Source organism: Dromiciops gliroides, chromosome 5 (assembly GCF_019393635.1).
Source record: "Dromiciops gliroides isolate mDroGli1 chromosome 5, mDroGli1.pri, whole genome shotgun sequence".
Taxonomy (NCBI): domain Eukaryota; kingdom Metazoa; phylum Chordata; class Mammalia; order Microbiotheria; family Microbiotheriidae; genus Dromiciops; species Dromiciops gliroides.
In genome coordinates this window covers 143249470-143266679 of record NC_057865.1, presented here as the reverse complement: position 1 = coordinate 143266679, position 17210 = coordinate 143249470, and the positions used below count along the sequence as shown (strand labels likewise).

The window sequence follows — 17210 nt, the reverse complement described above, 5'->3', positions numbered from 1 at the left end:
GGTCCTCCTGAATCCAGGGCCGGTGCTTTATCCACTGAACCACCTAGCTGCCCCCTTGCTTATAGTTTTTTTGTTTTTTTTGCTTATAGTTTTAAACCTAGTAAGTATCAGAGGCATAATGCAGACCAAGATTTTCCTTAATCTAAATCCATTACTCCATCCACTATATTATACTGCTTCTCAAAATGAAGGAATGAATGAAAAATTGAGAAACTATGGGTTAAACTATATAACTGTGAGATGGGTCTATAGTTGGTAAGAGGGTTAGTTTAAAGAATGGTGGATAATTTTTAAGCTTTAGGGAAGCCATTCAAATATAATTCTTAAGCAGAGGAGTGATATTTAATATTTCATTTTAATTATCTTAAATTTTTATCAATGACCAGAGTGAAATATTAAAGAGAATATTCTTATTATGCTGAATGATTGTCCTATGTTAGTCATGAAAAATAGTACATAGAGCAACTAAGAAAGCAAGCCCTTAAAACAGATTCCAATTTGACAAAAAATAAATCATGAAAGAAGTTGGTAGACACAAAAAGAAAAAATTAAACCATAGAATCAACTCTAACAATATAAGATCAAGATAGACTGAATATACATTTGCACATAAGAAAAATGTTCTGAGAGTTGTGATGAACACTAGGATAAGAATAATTTAATAGTATAGATTTTTTTTTGAGGAGAGAGGGAAATAAAACTTATATATAAATAAGAGTATAGTTCTCTAACTTAAACTTAAACTAATGGGGTTCCATGATACCTTATCATTACATGGATATCATCCTGGCTTTCTAAAGGCTATACCAGTGTAATTGAAGCTCTGACAGTTTCTCTTAAGCGGGAAAAAGTGTGAATATTGGTCTGGTGATGGTCTCTCATCCTAAGACCAGCTTGCACAAAGTAGGTCATTATTAGAAGGTCACCTACAGCCAATGACTTCTTTTTTTTCAGGCGCAGAAACTCATGATGACCTATTACAAGGTAGAAAAATTGCGCTCCATGATAGATCACAATGTCATAGCTTTAGAGCTGAAAGAGAACTCAGAGGTCATATAGTCCGATCTCATCAATTTATAGATAAGAAAACTGAGGTCGGGGAAGCTAGGTGGCACGGTGGATAAAGCACTGGCCTTGGATTCAGGAGGACCTGAGTTCAAATATGACCTCAGACACTTAACACTAGCTGTGTGACCCTGGGCAAGTCACTTAACCCCAATTGCCTCACCAAAAACAAACAAAAAAAGAAAACTGAGGTCAAGGGAGGTTAAATGACTTGCCCTATGTGATATTAAACTAATGTAGTAGCAGAAATAGGATTTGAATCCAGTTCCTCCCATTTCAAATCCAATTCCCTTTCAACTAATAGAAGAGAGTACATATAGCAATGGCATCACAGGTTTTTGAAGTATCAAAATAAATATGATTTAGTCAAGTCTTGGTAATCTGTGCTAATTGTGAGGTGAAATTACCTCAAAAATTAAATGCAATTTAGATTTGACTTTGGGATATATTAGATAACTTTTTCTCCAGTACATTTAATTTCCAATTCATGTTTGCTTAGGCTAATATTAAATCAAATCCCTTCTAACATATAGTACCTGACAGTGGGGTAAAACAGCATCAGTCTAACTATATAAACTTGGAATGAAGAGTCAATGAAGTTTTTCCTTACTCTAAGTTGTCAAACAGAGATTGGATGCCAACTTGTGTGTTAAGATGCTCAGACATGGATTAGACTAGATGGCTTTTGAAGTACTTCCTATCCTGGGATTCTGTATGATTTATTCATATATCCATTTACTTATGCATTCACAACCAAAAATGTTTTTAAGCCTATACTGGATACAGAGTTCCATGATAAAACTCAGGGGAATATATGCAGATAAATAAGATGCTGGTCTCAAAGAGTTAACAATCTTTTAAGGATAACCCAAGTGGAAGTTGTGAACTGGTCCAGATATTTTAGAAAGCAATTTGGAATTAGGTCCCCAAAGTTACTAGATTGTGTATATCTTTCAATTAAGTGATACAACCACTAGGCCTATGCCACAAAGAGATCAAAGATAGAGGAAAAGAATCCACATGTACAAAAATATTTATGATAGCTCTTTTTGTGATAGCAAAGAGCTGGACACTAAGTGGGTATCCATCAACTGGGGAATGGCTGAATAAACTATCATGTGATGAATGGATGTAATGGCATTCTTTTGTGCTGTTAGAAATGATTAAGGGGATGGTTTCAGAGAAACCTGGGAGAACTTGTTTGTTCTGATGTAGAGTGAAGTGAGCAGAATGTGGAGAACAATTTATGCAGTAACAACATATTAAAGACAAACAACTTTGAAACACTAAGAACTCTAATCAACACAGGTCATGATTCCAAGAGACCCAAGATGAAGTACCCTACCCACCCTCTGACAGAGAGAGATTACAGTGGTAATTAAGATTTTTTTTTGATCATCCCAATGCTAGAATTTGTTTTGCTTGACTATACATGTTTATTACAAAGTGTTTCTTTTCCCTTTTTTTAAATTAAAAGGTTTTTCTTTCTTTTTTTAATGTTGGAGGAGGGGGTGAGAGGGAGAAAAAACAGATTTCTATTTATAGAAAAATTTAATTAAAAAAAGATAGTCCCAATTGCTTAGCACTGTGCCTGACACTGTGATTGATTGATTAAATAAGAGGAGGATGAGAGAGGGGAACTTATCAAGGCTTAAGAGTTGTTGTTGTTGTTTTAAATAGATCATTCACAAAATGGGTAAGCTACTTATCTGGTTTGGATTCATCACAGTGCCTGGCACACGGTAGTTATTAATAAATTACTAATTGGCTGATTCTTAGCACCAGACAGCTAAACTAATTGTCATTAAAGTCTTCTTTAACTCTCCTATTCTTTATGACCACCACATGCCTTTTCTAATGACTTTCAGGTTTCAGGTTTATAGGTTTACCAACTCAAGCCCATCCCTTGATTTATAAAGAGATGACAGTTTTATATTCTAAAACACTTTGTGGACACTAAACACATTTTTATAGCAATGTATATAAAACTAGCCTAGTGACAAATAACCAATGTAAGCTTTCTAGTGAGATGCTCGCCAAGGTAAGGAAGGGGGTTTAGGCAGCTAGATGGTGCAAGGGATAGAATGCTGGGTCTCCAGTCACAAAGACCCAAGTTTGAATCCTACCTCAGATATTTACTAGCTATGTCAGCCTGTTTGCTTATTATTGCTATTATTTTTTAGTGAGGATAATAATAATACCTAACTTACAAGGTTAGTAAGGATTAAATGAGAGAATATATAAAGAGTGCTTTGCAAACTTTAAAGTGACATAAACAATAGGGAGAAGGAGGAAGAAAAAGATAGGGAAAGAGGAAGAGGGAAGGAAGAAAAAGACTTAAATATAAGAAGAAGATTTAAACTTTTTTTGGGGGTAATATATCTAGACTTTGAATTCTACCTTTCCCTATTTCCCCATAAATAATGATCTTCTAGATTAGATAGGTTAGGTTAGTCTCCTCCCTTGTCCTTTCGCCCTCTGCCCCAACTTTGTTTGTAAAGCAGTCCAATTATAAAGAACAGTGAGAGTTAGCAGATACCTTAGAAATCACCTGACACATCCTTCTCATTTTATAGATGTAGAAACCAAGCCCAGGGAGAAGGAGCTTGTCTAATACCACCCCCTAATAACTATTAGAACCAGGACTAGAACCTGGATCTATAAGTCAGCATGTTATTACAGACAGAACATTTCAACCGGAGTCAGAGAACCTGTTTTTGAATCCAGTCTTTGACACTTTGGGGCAGCTAGGTGGTGCAGTGGATAGAGCGCCAGGTCTGGAGTCAGGAAGACTCATCTTCCTGAGTTCAAATCTGGCCTCAGACACTTATTACCTGTGTGACCCTGGGCAACTTAACCCTGCTTTCCTCAGTTTCCTTATATATAAAATGAGCTGGAGAAGGAAATGGCAAACCACTCCAGCATCTGCCAAGAAAACCCCAAATCAGGTCAGAAAGAGTGAGACATGATTGAAAAGAACTGAACATTAGACGCCTTGGGGCAACCTTAGGCAAGTCACTGGGTCTCAGTTTTATCATCTTTAAAAAAATGATGGTGTTAGAATATATGACTTCTGATATCCCTTGAAGCTCTAATTTTATAGTCATATGACAGGAGCTTACTACCTATGTGACCTTGGGCAAATTACTTTATTTATTTGGGTCTCAATTCCCTCACCTGTAAAAAAAAAAAGCTAATAATGGTACTAGAATAGATTACCTCCAAGATCTCTTTCAGCTCTAAACCTGTGATTATAACCCTAAGTTTAGTGTTATTTCCACTAGATCCTACTGGTTCCTTTGTGGGATCCAAAATTAGGCATAGGGAAGTCAGAAAAGTATTTCCATTTTTTTTAACCCCAAACTTTGCTTTTATGTAATTTGAATACACCACAGTCTCACTATAATTATGCCCAAGTACCACACCACATACAGATGAAAACCCATTATAATTAGGACATGTTTATATTCTAAGGTATTAAAATCGTTAGGATTTAAATAATTTCATTCTTTTGATTGGAGTAAAAAATGGAGCTGCCTAATGATGAATTCTATAACAATAATTTTCATTGCAAGATTCTAGTCCATAATTGCTTTAAATTTATAAAGGATGCAAAACATTCTCTCCAGATATTCTGAAAGTAAACTGAGGGAATCAGGTCCAAAAAACCATCATTCACATGACCACTTACCGAATCAATCAAAACATGCCCATGAGCCTGCGAATCCATAGTAAATGACTGAGAAAAATGAACATCTATAGAATACTGTATTTCTGGTTCTAGGCAGACTGGTGTGGCAAGCAGTGCAATTCTGTGTAACAATTAATAAAATCCAGGATCAATGACAGGCAGCCCTGCTTACTGTTGTATAAAATTTTAATTCATTCTTACATTATCTTCCTTATTCGTGCAACCAAAATTTATTAAACATCTACTATATGCAAGACATGGCAACTAGATAGCACAGTGCATAGAGTCCTGGGCCCAGAGTCAAGAACACTCATCTCTTTGAGTTAAAATCTGACCTGAGACATTTACTAGTTGTGTGACCATGGGCAAGTCACTTAACCCTATTTGCCTCAGTTTTTTCATTTGTAAAATGAGTTTAGAGAAGGAAATGGCAAACCACTTCAGGATCTTTGCCAAGAAAACCCCAAATGAAGTCACAGAGTCAAACCCGACTGAAAAATGACTGAACAACAACAACAGTAATTAATTCTATGAAGCTGGCACATAGACTTTACTATGAAGAAAAATAAAAACATTTTCAATTAAAGTGCATATCTAACAGTGTCTACAGTAGATATTCAATGGAATTTCCACTGATGTAACTTTTTTTTTTATTTTTTTATTTTTTTTTATTTTTAAAATTTTTTTTTTCTTATGAGATATTTTATTTTTTCCGTTACACTGATGTAACTTTTCTAGCTGTTAAGATTTGAAGGGATAATTCACCCAGAAATTTCTGAAAATAGCCACCAAATAATCCTGTGTCCTCCTGGCTGCATTCTATCTACCATGAAGATGAAGGCTACAGTGTCTAGGACTGATGCCAAACCTATTCTAGTGCACCTGGATTATAATGGATTGTAAAATCACATTAGTCTGATTTTTCATGTCCAATCTCTCTGAATATGCTACATGGTAGTGTATTGGAAATTGCTCCAGTATATTAGTAGCACACCCAATATACTGACATGTGGTACAGTCATATGAACAGAAGATTAACTAAAAATATTTGTGTCTAGGCAAGTCAACTGGGGGAGAAGTTGTTGCTAGGGAGGACAAAGTATATGGTAAATTGGAAGCAGGGAAGGAGAGGCACAGATTGAGAGCTTCCCTGAGTGTAACCACTGATAGGGAAAAAGGTTGGTATCTGGCAGCTTCTTATTTTTACCATGCCCAGTTGTTACTGTGCTATAGAAGATCTACGAGTACAATCAGTGCCCTCTATATTTTGGCACCAGGGTACAAAGCCCCTGTTGCCCTACCTCAGTTATAGCCCTGCATATAACCATAGAGGATTAAAACAAATTGATTTTACATTCTTAGGGGAACAGGATGGGACAAATGTTTTTATTTGATCCTGTGTTCTATTTGTCATATTGGACTATGTTTATGCTTTGTTAAAAGTCCCTGATGGGACAGAATCACTGATCTCAACTTATCACCTTAATCTGTTTGGAGCTGAATGAAACACAAAAAACTAAATGAACATTTCATTTTTTCATTCAAGTCATATTCTCATTTCTCACATTTCAAAGCAGTTCCTACTTACACAACTTTAGCATGCTAGTAATGTACAAATATGTAAATCTGGGATATCTAAGAAAGGTTGATAGTCCTACCTCATAGAAGCCGGTAAGGCTAGAGTCCCAAGCTCTTGTGGGTGTGCTTTATATCTGCAATGTTCACTTCTTGAAGCTCCAGAGGGGTTGATTACTATGCGGGCTGCCCAGTCAGCTGAAGACTAAACATTCAACAAACAAAAAGTTGTATTGTGAGGGGGGAGAATTCTATGAAGCATATAACATTAATGGATTTGACATATAACATTAATAAGGACATGAAACTAAATTTGTAACCAATGGCTCATTTGAACTGTGAAGTAGAAGGAAGGCATATTTTTACCAGTTTGAGCTGCGCTCAAGACCTGGGAAAACTTGACAAGGTAAACCATTTTAACTTTAACCATAACCTCTGAGGACAAAAACAATTCTTGACCACACCCTCTGGATACGAGAATAGAGTCTTGCAATTTGGAAGACTCCTCAGGATTGTTAAATGATATTGTGTAAACATAGGCTAATTGACCACATTCTGGAAACTGTACAAATTGAAGCTGCTTACAAAGCTGTTGGACATATCTCTAGTCTATGCACAAATACATAAATTTATCATCCTGGGAAGGCTTTTGTATTCATTTGCCAACTCAAAATTCATTAAAGTCCTTTGGATATTTTAAGATATTGTGGGAAGATAAGCATGCTCATGATTTCAATATAACTAGAGCTCTAAGTTCCAGCTGCAACAAGTGAAGGTGATTGTGAGCAGAGCTGTAAATCAGCATGGTACTAACTGTTCTGTCCTACAGCTATCCTTGGCCTGCCCTCCTTCTCTCCTTCCCACTGCCCCATTGTACCATAACTTATGGTATCCCCCTCCCAGGCTAGATTTTTTTCTTTTCTTTTAAAAAAGATTATTTTTAAGCTTTTTTTTTCTTTTTTGAATTTTGAGTTCCAAATTCTCTCCCTCCTACTCCCTCCTCCACCCACTGAGAAGCAATATGATATCAATTATACATGTGAAATCATGCAAAACATATTTCTGTATTAGCTATATTTCAAAGAAAAAAGAGAAAAATAAAGCAATCAGAGTTTAGCAGTTCACATTTTTTTCATCATGAGTCCCTTGGAAGTATCTTGGATCATTATATTGATAAGATTCTAGTAAAATTGTCGCCAAATCTTTCACAGTTGATCATCATCACAACATTGCTGTTATTGGTCACAATGATCTTCCAGTTCTTCTCACTTCACTTTGCATCAGTTCACATAGGTCTTCCCTGGTTTTTCTGAAACCACCACCCTCATGATTTCTTTCTTTCTTCTTCTTTTTTTTTTTTTTGGTGAGGCAATTGGGGTTAAGTGACTTGCCTTGGGTCACACAGCTAGTAAGTGTTAAGTGTCTGAGGCCGGATTTGAACTCAGGTCCTCCTGACTCCAGGGCCCGTGCTCTATCCACTACACCACCTAGCTGCCCCAACCCTCATCATTTCTTATAGAACAATAGTAGTCCATCACAATCATATGCCACAACTTGTTCTGTCAGTAGCCAATTGATAAGCAAACCCTTGATTTCCAATTCTTTGCCACCACAAAAAAGCTTCTATAAATATTTTTGTACACATACGTCCTTTTCCTTTTCCTTTGATCTCTTTGGGATACAGACCTAGTAGTGGCATTGCTGGGTCAAAGAATATACATAGTTTTATAGCCCTTTGGGCATAATTCCGAATTGTTCTCTAGAATGGTTGGACTAGTTCATTACTCCAACAGCAGTTTATTAATATACCTATTTCCCCACTTCTTCCCCTCTAGCATTTGTCATTTCTGATAGGTTTGAAGCGGTACTTCAGAGTTAATTTACATTTCTCTAATCCGTAGTGATTTAGAACATTTTTTTCAAATGACTATATATAGCTTTGATTTCTTCTTATGAAATTTGCCTTTTCATATCCTTTGACTTTGGGGAATGGCTCTTATTTTTATAAATTTGACTCAGTTCTATACTTAGTATATATTTGAAAAATGAGGTCTTTGTCAGAGAAACTTGCTGTATTTTTTATGGTACTGTTTAGAAAAATGTAGTTTCTCTGATTTTCTCTTTTAATTAGGTCTATTTTTGCTTTTGATTTGCTTGAGATCATGTCTTTTTTTTTTTACTTCAGCTGAAGCATAATAGATTTTGCTCCAGTCTTTTATTTTAACTCTGTCTGTTGCAGGGGTGTGTCTTGTAAACAACATATTGTTGGATTCTGGTTTCTAATCCATTCTGCTATCTGCTTCTGTTTCATGGGTGATTTCATACCATTCCCATTCACAGTTATCATTATTAACTGTGTATTTCCCTCCATCCCATTATCTCCTGTTTCTTCCTTTCTCTTTTTATCTTGACCCTCCTCAAAAGTCTTTTTTGCTTCTAACCATTGCCTCCCTTAATCTATCCTCTCCTTTATCATCTTTCCCCCTTTCTCTTCTTCCCTTCTCCTATTTCCCCCTATTGGGAATTCTGGTGACTATGGTTCAAGCATTGCCTGCCACCCTTTCATTTTCCCCACCATTATAAAAGCTCTTCCTTATGTACCACTTTTATGTGAAAAAAGTTTCTACATTTAACCTTTCCCCACTTTTCTCACTGCAACCCTTTTTCTCACCCTTTCATTTTTTAAGATGATTTCAGTAAAAACAACCCATATCAATGTCCTTTATATAAACTCTTTTTAATTGTCCTAATAATCATAAAGGTCCCATATAAGAATATAAACAGTTTAACTTTATTGTCACTTACAGTTACTCTTTCATGTTTACCTTTTTATGTTTCTCTTGTGTCTTCTGTTTGAATGTCAAATTTTCCATTCAGCTCTTATTTTTTCATCAGGAATGCTTGAAAGTCCTCTATTTTACTAAATATCCATTTCTCCCTAAAGGATTACATTCAATTTTGTTGGGTAGGTGAATCTTGTTTGTAATCCTAGCTCCTTTGTGTTGTGGAATATTATATTACAATGTCGCCACTCCTTTAACATGGAAATCACTAAATCTTGTGTGATTGTGACTAATCCTACAATATTTCAATTGTTTCTTTCTGGTTGCTTAAAGTACCTTCTCCTTGATCTGGGAGCTCTGGAATTTGGCTATAGTATTCATGGGAGTTTTTATTTTGTGATCTCTTTCAGGAGGTGATTGGTGGATTCGTTCAATTTTTCTTTTATCCTCTGGTTATAAGATGTTGGGGCCATTTTCCTGAATAATTTCTTGAAAGATGATGTCTAGGTTCTTTTTTTGATCATTGTTTTCAGGTAGTACCATAATTCTTAAATTCTCTCTCCTCAATATATTTTCCAGGTCAGCTGTTTTCCTGATGAGATATCTTACATTTTCTTCTATTTTTTCATTCTTTTGAGTTAGTTTTATTGTTTCTTGATGTCTTTTGGAGCCATTAGCTTCCACTTGACCAATTCTAATTTTTAAGGAGTTATTTTCTTCAGTGAGATTTTGTATATCTTTTCTCATTTAGCCAATTCTGCTTTTTAAGGAGTTCTTTAGTAAATTTTTGTGTTTCTTTTATCACTAGGCCAATTCTATTTTTTAAAGTGCTATTTTCTTCAGTATTTTTTGGGCCCTCTTTTTCTAAGCTATATATAGTTTTTATAATATTGCATCAGTCTTATTTCTTTCCCCATTTTTTCCTCTACTACTCTTTTTTTTCAGGGCAATGATGGATAAATAAACTTACCCAGGGTCACACAGCTAGTAAGTGTCAAGTGTCTGAGACTGGATTTGAAATCAGGTTCTCCTGAATCCAGGGCCAGTACTTTATCCACTGTGCCACCTAGCTGCCCCCTCCTCTACTATTCTTATCTTTTTCTTTAACTTTTGTAGAAATTCTTGTTGGATTTGGGTCCAATTTTCTTTGAGGCTTTTTTTTGTAGCTTTTTTCACCATTGTTGCTTTCTTCTGAATTTATGATCAAATTCTGTTGTTGTTTGGTCATTTTCCCAGCCTATTTCTTGATTTTGAACTTTATGTTTGTTTTTGTTTTTGTTTTGTGGGGCAATGAGGATTAAGTGAATTGCCCAGGGTCACACAGCTAGTAAGTGTCAAGTTTCTGAGGCTGGATTTGAACTCAGATCCTCCTGAATCCAGGGCTGGTGCTTTATCTACTGCGCCACCTAGCTATCCCCAAACTTGTTAAAGTTTGACTCTTTTTCCATGTGTGTGTGTGTGTGTGTGTGTGTGTGTGTGTGTGTGTGTGTGTGTGTGAAATTATCCCAAGCTTTAGGCTTTTCTGTGCTACTGTTTTTAGAGCTAGTTCTTGGGTTTTAGAGGTTTTGGTTGTTTCTCCTGGGAGAAGCATAGTCACTGCTCTCCTGGTCTGTGTTCTGGTCTTTTACCTAGAAAAAGCCCCTGGTCCCCTGCAGCTCCATGAGCTCATGCTCCTCTTTGACTTGGGACTATAACCAGGACCCCTGCTTCCTTGTGACTAACAACCAGTGTTTCTCTTTGCCCTGGAACTTTGACCCAGAATGTCTCTGGACTGAGAGTTCCCAAAGGTGCTGCAGCTGCTTTGGCCATTGGTATTCTGGACAGACCTCCACCCTGCATAGGCTGTAAATTTTTTGTTGGCTCTACTGCTCCAAATTTTGATTTGAGATGTTATTTCTAAATTATTTGGCGAAGAATGTTGGGAGTGTTCAGTTGGGTAGCTACTCCCAATCTGCCATCTTGACTTCACCCTTTTTTGGCCTACTTTCTCTCCCAATCTCTAGTGGATACAGGGCCAGATTCTTTGGATAACAGGCATCTGGCTTCCATGTTGGCATAACTATACCTTTGGTCAGATTGATGTTTTTGTTTCTACTCCTACTTGCCTTGCCTAACTGAATTTGACCCAGGCACAAGGATCATATGACCCTGGTCATATGATTCAGCAGTGGTATCCTCTAAAGACAGGTGTTACTCTTGAATGTGACTCAAATCATATTAAATGTTAGTTGAGAAATATTTAACAAAATAATTAAAAATACAACAAAACATTGATGTTTTTCAGTCCTATCCAACTCCTTTCAACCCTATTTGGGGTTTTCTTGGCAAAGATACTGGTGTGCTTCACCATTTCCTTCTCTAACTCATTTTACAGATGAGGAAACTGAAGCTAACAGTGTTAAGTGACTTGCCCAGGGGCACACAGCTGCTAGTAAGTGTTGTAAGCCAGATTTGAACTCATGAAGATGAGTCTTCCTGACATTAGGTCTGTTACTGTATCCACTGCACCACCTACCTGCCTTACAATAAAACATAGATAATGTTAATATGTGGTTTTCTAAGTCAATATGTGCTAAGGCTAAGACCTGAACTTATGCCAACGAACTTGCCCTGACCCAACAATACCACTACTAGGTCTAAATCCCAAAGGGATCAAAGACATTGCAAAACGGTTGATATGTAAAAAAATGTTAATAGTAGTTCTTTTTTTTGTGGTGGTAAAGAACCAGGAACAAAGAGAATACCCATAAATTGGGAAATGGATGAACAAATGATCTATGGATATAATCGAATATGATTGTGCTGTAAGAAATGAAGAGGAAAGTTTCAGAGAAAGTGGGAAAGACTTGTATGAACTGATATAGTGTAAAGTGAGCAGAACCTGGAGAAAAATTTACATAATAACAAAAACATTGTAAAGACAGACATCTTTGAAGCACTTAAGACTCTAATCAACACTCAGACTGATCATGATTCCTGAGGTGCTGTGATAAAGTGTTCTACCCACCTCTTGAGAGAGAAGTGATAGACTCAGGATACTACTCGAGGTATTTATTTTTTGGACATGTCAATTTCAGGAATTTGTTTTTCTTAACTATGCATATTTGTTATAAAGGTTTTGTTTTCCTTTCTCTTTTGTTTTCACAAGGGGTAAGGAGAGAGGCAAGAAGAAGAGAAAACAGATTTTTAATTGAAAAAAAGAAAAAAAATAGAACTAGGGTTCCTAACTTGTGAGAAGCCAATTTAGTATTATTAGGAAATATTTGGTAAAACCCCCCCTGAATTTTCCTATTGAAATTAAACTATTTTCTTATGTGACTCTGTATGACTAACTCCAGAATTTACTTCCTTTCATATTGAATATAGGGTATAGGAAAATTTACCAAAACCCAGGGAAATACCAACTAAAAAAGGTCTAGTACCCTTGCCTTACATGTTTCAAAAAAGGAAGAAAAAGCTTTGTTAGCCCACCTTTATTCCATTCCATATGATGGTTAGGCCAGGGCTTCTTAAACTTTTTCCACTTGAGACCCCTGGGTATATAGGAATACAAAATAGGTATACAGAACCTTTTATTGTTGCCAAATTTTCACAACCCCCACATTCAGTTACATGACCCTATGTGGGGTCATGACCCACAGTTTAAGAAGCTAGGGGTTAGGCAAAAATCAAGGTTCAGTTTATTGTTCATTTTTGATGTGCTAAATCTGTATATAAGTTTCATACATACACACATATACATATACATATACATATATATACACATACATATATATGCTGGTTTATCATATTACTAGATGGAAAGTCAGAGGAAAGCAAGTTTCTTTAATTCTTAAAATGTTCTTATTCAGATATTAAATAACCACTTCATTAGTAACCTTGTGTTTTAAGTATAAACTTTTTACTTTAGTTTTTATCTCTGGAAGAAAGTAGCCTTGTGGTTTCCTATTCTGTTTTAATATTTTTAAACAACCTCTTGGCTTTGTAATAGTATCTAGTTGCCCTGATTTTCATCATTTTAGAAGTTTGAATAGTAAGTGCTTATTTAGAGAATGCTACCATACTGGCTTTCCACATGAGAGTAGAATTAATTGATACCTGATGCTCATAATGAATTGCAATAACGTAGTCCATAGCATGAGGGATGTTGTTGATGGTGAATCTCAAGCTGGTCCCACTGAGAACCTGAGCAAATCCAGGCCCTGTCCATGTAACAGGTTTCCCAGGAATAGGCTCTTTGATGACAGGATGACCAAAAGTCACAATGACCTATAAAGATCAAGGAAAATTATGCTTATAGTCAATAGAGAGAGGTTAGGAAAAAAAGTCTTTCCTGGAATCACAGGATCATTTTGTAGGTAGGGAAACAGGTTTATAAAAGTTAAAAGACTTGACGTCATTGGGATTTGAACCCAGGTCTTCCTGGTTCCAAGTTCTGCATACTTTCTTCTCTGATGTGCTTGCCTGTGCCCATATAATCAATCTGAGCTTGAACCCTGGGTAAACTATTATAGGTTGGAAATAGTTGCAATCTAAATTGGCTGAAAATGCAACTTGGACATATATTACCATATGGAATGACCAGTTTAAAAGCATTCCTTTGAGAACTACTTTTAACTTAAACCCTCTACCCCATAATGAATCTAGCAGGTTTCATAATGTTTTATATTTCTGGATGTTGACTGGGATTCTGGCCAAAATAATGGAAGGGAAAGAAACAGAGAGTATATTCCCACGATCATATATAATTTCTTTCCTTATTTTATATCCTATACATGGCAATATTCATTTGGAATGACTCACTAGAACTTCCTTCTGTGTAAACCTTGAAACATCCATTTTATTTTATTGTTGCCAGAGAAAATTTAGGGTTGAAAGGAGCCTCCTTAGTCCTTCCTTGTTGCCACCTAGTACTTCTGAATCCTTGGTGGTCTCATAATTGGTCCATCTGCATGGGGTCTTCAAGATCTCAAGTCAACATGGAATTAGAGGAACACCGAAAGCTAGAGTGTCTTGAGGGCTAATGAAAGCTAGAGCCATCTCCCAGCCTACCCCGCCCCCCAAACCCAAAGGTTTTAAAACTGCCAGGTGTGCTGATCCATGTCTGTAATCTTGGCTGCCTGGAGGCTTGGCTGGTGGGGGATGAGTTCTGAGTAGGACTAAAACTGTATTAATTTTGGCACCAATATCATAAACAACTAGGAGAAGAGGAGGTGGCTATTGGGATCCCTAAGGTGGGGTGAACCCACCCAGGTCAAAGAAGGTCAAGGATTCTGTGCTGATCAACAGCAGGAATGGACTAGGAATCATTGTTTCAGAGAGACCCAGCCTCAAAAAAAAAAAAAAAGAATTTGGAACTGACTTAGAGACCAACAGTCTATTTGAGGCAGTGGTACAGTTTAGTGGTGCCCTTAACAGATAAGCGTCATTAGGTTATGGAGAATATGAAAAGTCCTAGCATTGACCAAGTACAATGTTCTTTAATACCAGAAATCAGGTAACATGTCTTAGAGGAAACCAACTTGTTGCTTTTCCTTTCCAATCAGCTACAAAAAGATCCATTTCATGGTTCTGTATGTTCCTTTGCTGAAAAATTAGTAGCTTTTCACTTATTCTCCCTGACCATAGAGGTGACTCTGTATCTTCAAAGATTATGCCTGTAGATAATGTTATACCAATTTTTTTTCAGTGCTGTTCAATGGATGATATTCTTAAAAGTAGCAAGTTATTTATCTATATTTACACAGTGAAGCAATTTTCAACTTTGGCTCCTTATTTTCTGCAGTTTCAATTCATGATGACAAAATGAACAAGTGATAAAAATAAAAATATTTTACTTCATTCTGTTCCTGTGAGCTTTGTATCTTATTCCTCTCCAATATTATATTTCCACTGTCGATTGTGAAACCACCTCCTTGCTTCTGGAAATATACTTCACATTGGGGTAAGGCTGTTGGTAGTATCTGAAAAAAAAAAAGACAGTTTAACCATTTAAGGCCCATATGTTGATAACTTCAAAGTCTGACTCATGATTCATCATGAGAAAAATGATTATTAATAATCAGTGATTTTGGGAGATTCAGATTTCTCCTTCAGTTTCTGAAGGTTGGGCTAACCTTCTCCTCTATCCAGACCCCACTGAGGTGGGGCAGCTAATGCATTCTACTCAAGTTTTGGGGTGGGGATAAATTCTTTGACAGATTGCCCAAAGCTGGGCTAACTGAGAAGTAAATCATATAATCAAAGTTCAGCTCCAGCCCCTCGATGTAATATTCATACTCTCCTTAATTGTTAGCTAATCAGAGTTGATTACCACCCTTGGGAACACCCCCTTACAATGGGAATAGAAACCATGAGTGAACCTCCATGACTGTCTTTTGTCTAAGAGAAAGATGGCCAAATGACCATCCATTTATTAAAATGCTGGAATTATTAATAAGATGATTAAATTATCCAGAAATTCTCTTGAACCTTTTTAAATGTCATAATCATGGTATGAAAGTGAACTTGAAATTCTCAAGAGCTATACCAAACATAATCCCTAATAGGTAGGAAGCCTGACAAAAACTCTATTAGGGCTTAATAAATAATTGTTGATTAATAGATTGAATGGTTACTTTCCATATATTCTGTATTTATTTTGTATGTACTGAGTTAGGAATGTTGTTTCTCCTATTAGAATGTAAACTACTTGAGGGCAGGGAATGCTTTTGCTTTTCCTTTCCATCACCAGGGCTTATCACAGAGCCTGGAACATAGTAAACACTTGTGTGTGTGTGTGTGTGTGTGTGTGTGTGTGTGTGTGTGTGTTTCCAAGGCAATGAGGGTTAAGTGACTTGCCCAGGGTCACATAGCTAGTAAGTATAAAGTGTCTGAAGTCAGATTCGAACTCAAGTCCCCTTGAATCCAGGGCTGGTGCCACTGTGCCACCTAGCTGCCCCCATGTGTTTTTGATTGACTGATTCTTCCAAGCTGGAAGTTGGTTCAGTGATAGAAGATTAGCTAGCTATTGGGTAATGTGGTTTTTGTCAACTATAAGAACTATGGAAATGAAGCAAAACAAAGCAGGAACTCAACCATATTTCTGCAGTGATTAATGGTAGGAGACTACTTGAAAGGTGGGAGAGAGTGTATTTAGAATCAAACAGTTCTTAAACCATCTATAATGTTACTTTTAATTTCTTTATCCAATAACCAATGCTTTCCCACCCTACTGGAGGAAATGAACCAAATTCAAATTGATCTTATCACTGTAATGAAAGTAAATGAAGTTTTAAAAGTTGTAGTTAAATAGGACAGTTTATTATCTTTGCTTAGATATGTGAATAAAGTAGTTGTTGGGGTTAGTTTCATTGTACTCCCATAGGCAAGAAGAAACATCATCCTATGGAATGTTTAGTTTAAATAAGCTGTGACTTTGAAGTGCTTATAATAATTATAAGCAAATAGACCACCATGAAGATAATGGCAGCTTATGTGTCAACAACATTCATGGCAGAGGATCAAGTAGAGAATTTCTATGAAGAAATTGACAAGATACTTAAAACACCTTCTTTGATACTTTACCTGATATTTTCTAGGTGAAAGTGGGCATAGGAGAATCTGATCCAGTTTGGATAGATCAGTGTCAATTTTAATGTGTTGACAATAGAGATTATATATGTTACTATAAAGCATAAGTAATTTCAAAGCAGTTGCCCAAACTCTCTTGGAAAATGTGGTACTGCAGTTTTGTTCTTTGCCAACCTCTAGAAATAAACTGTTAACTTAGAAAAGTGGGAAGTGGTCAAATGGGATGACATAGACTTGAACAACATTTCTTCATAAACTTTTTACTGATGCCAAAAAGCTGCCACAATAAAAAGTCCGAAAGGGCCTGGAAACCACTTCAGTTGGCAGACACCATTTCTTTGACAAGCACAAAAACATGGAAGCCAAAACCGATGATTATGTAGGGTCCAAACTCATTTTCAATGTATTACAGAGTAGAAAGATGGAAGATTATGAATAATGTTGCTTCACAAAATAGTTAAGGGGAAAAAAGCTTCAAGAAGGCTTGGTGTGAGACTCAGCTAAGTTAAATCATTCCAAGAAAA

At 36.4% G+C, this 17210-nt stretch overlaps 1 protein-coding gene across 1 annotated transcript in view; it reads right to left on the bottom strand.

Annotated features, from left to right (window-relative positions):
• LAMB4 (laminin subunit beta 4) overlaps window positions 1-17210 on the bottom strand; it is a 131886-nt gene that overhangs the window by 63441 nt on the left and 51235 nt on the right. The window contains 3 exon segments of the mRNA XM_043967584.1: window positions 4757-4877; window positions 6415-6536; window positions 13213-13383. Coding sequence (XP_043823519.1) covers window positions 4757-4877; window positions 6415-6536; window positions 13213-13383 — 414 coding nt within the window.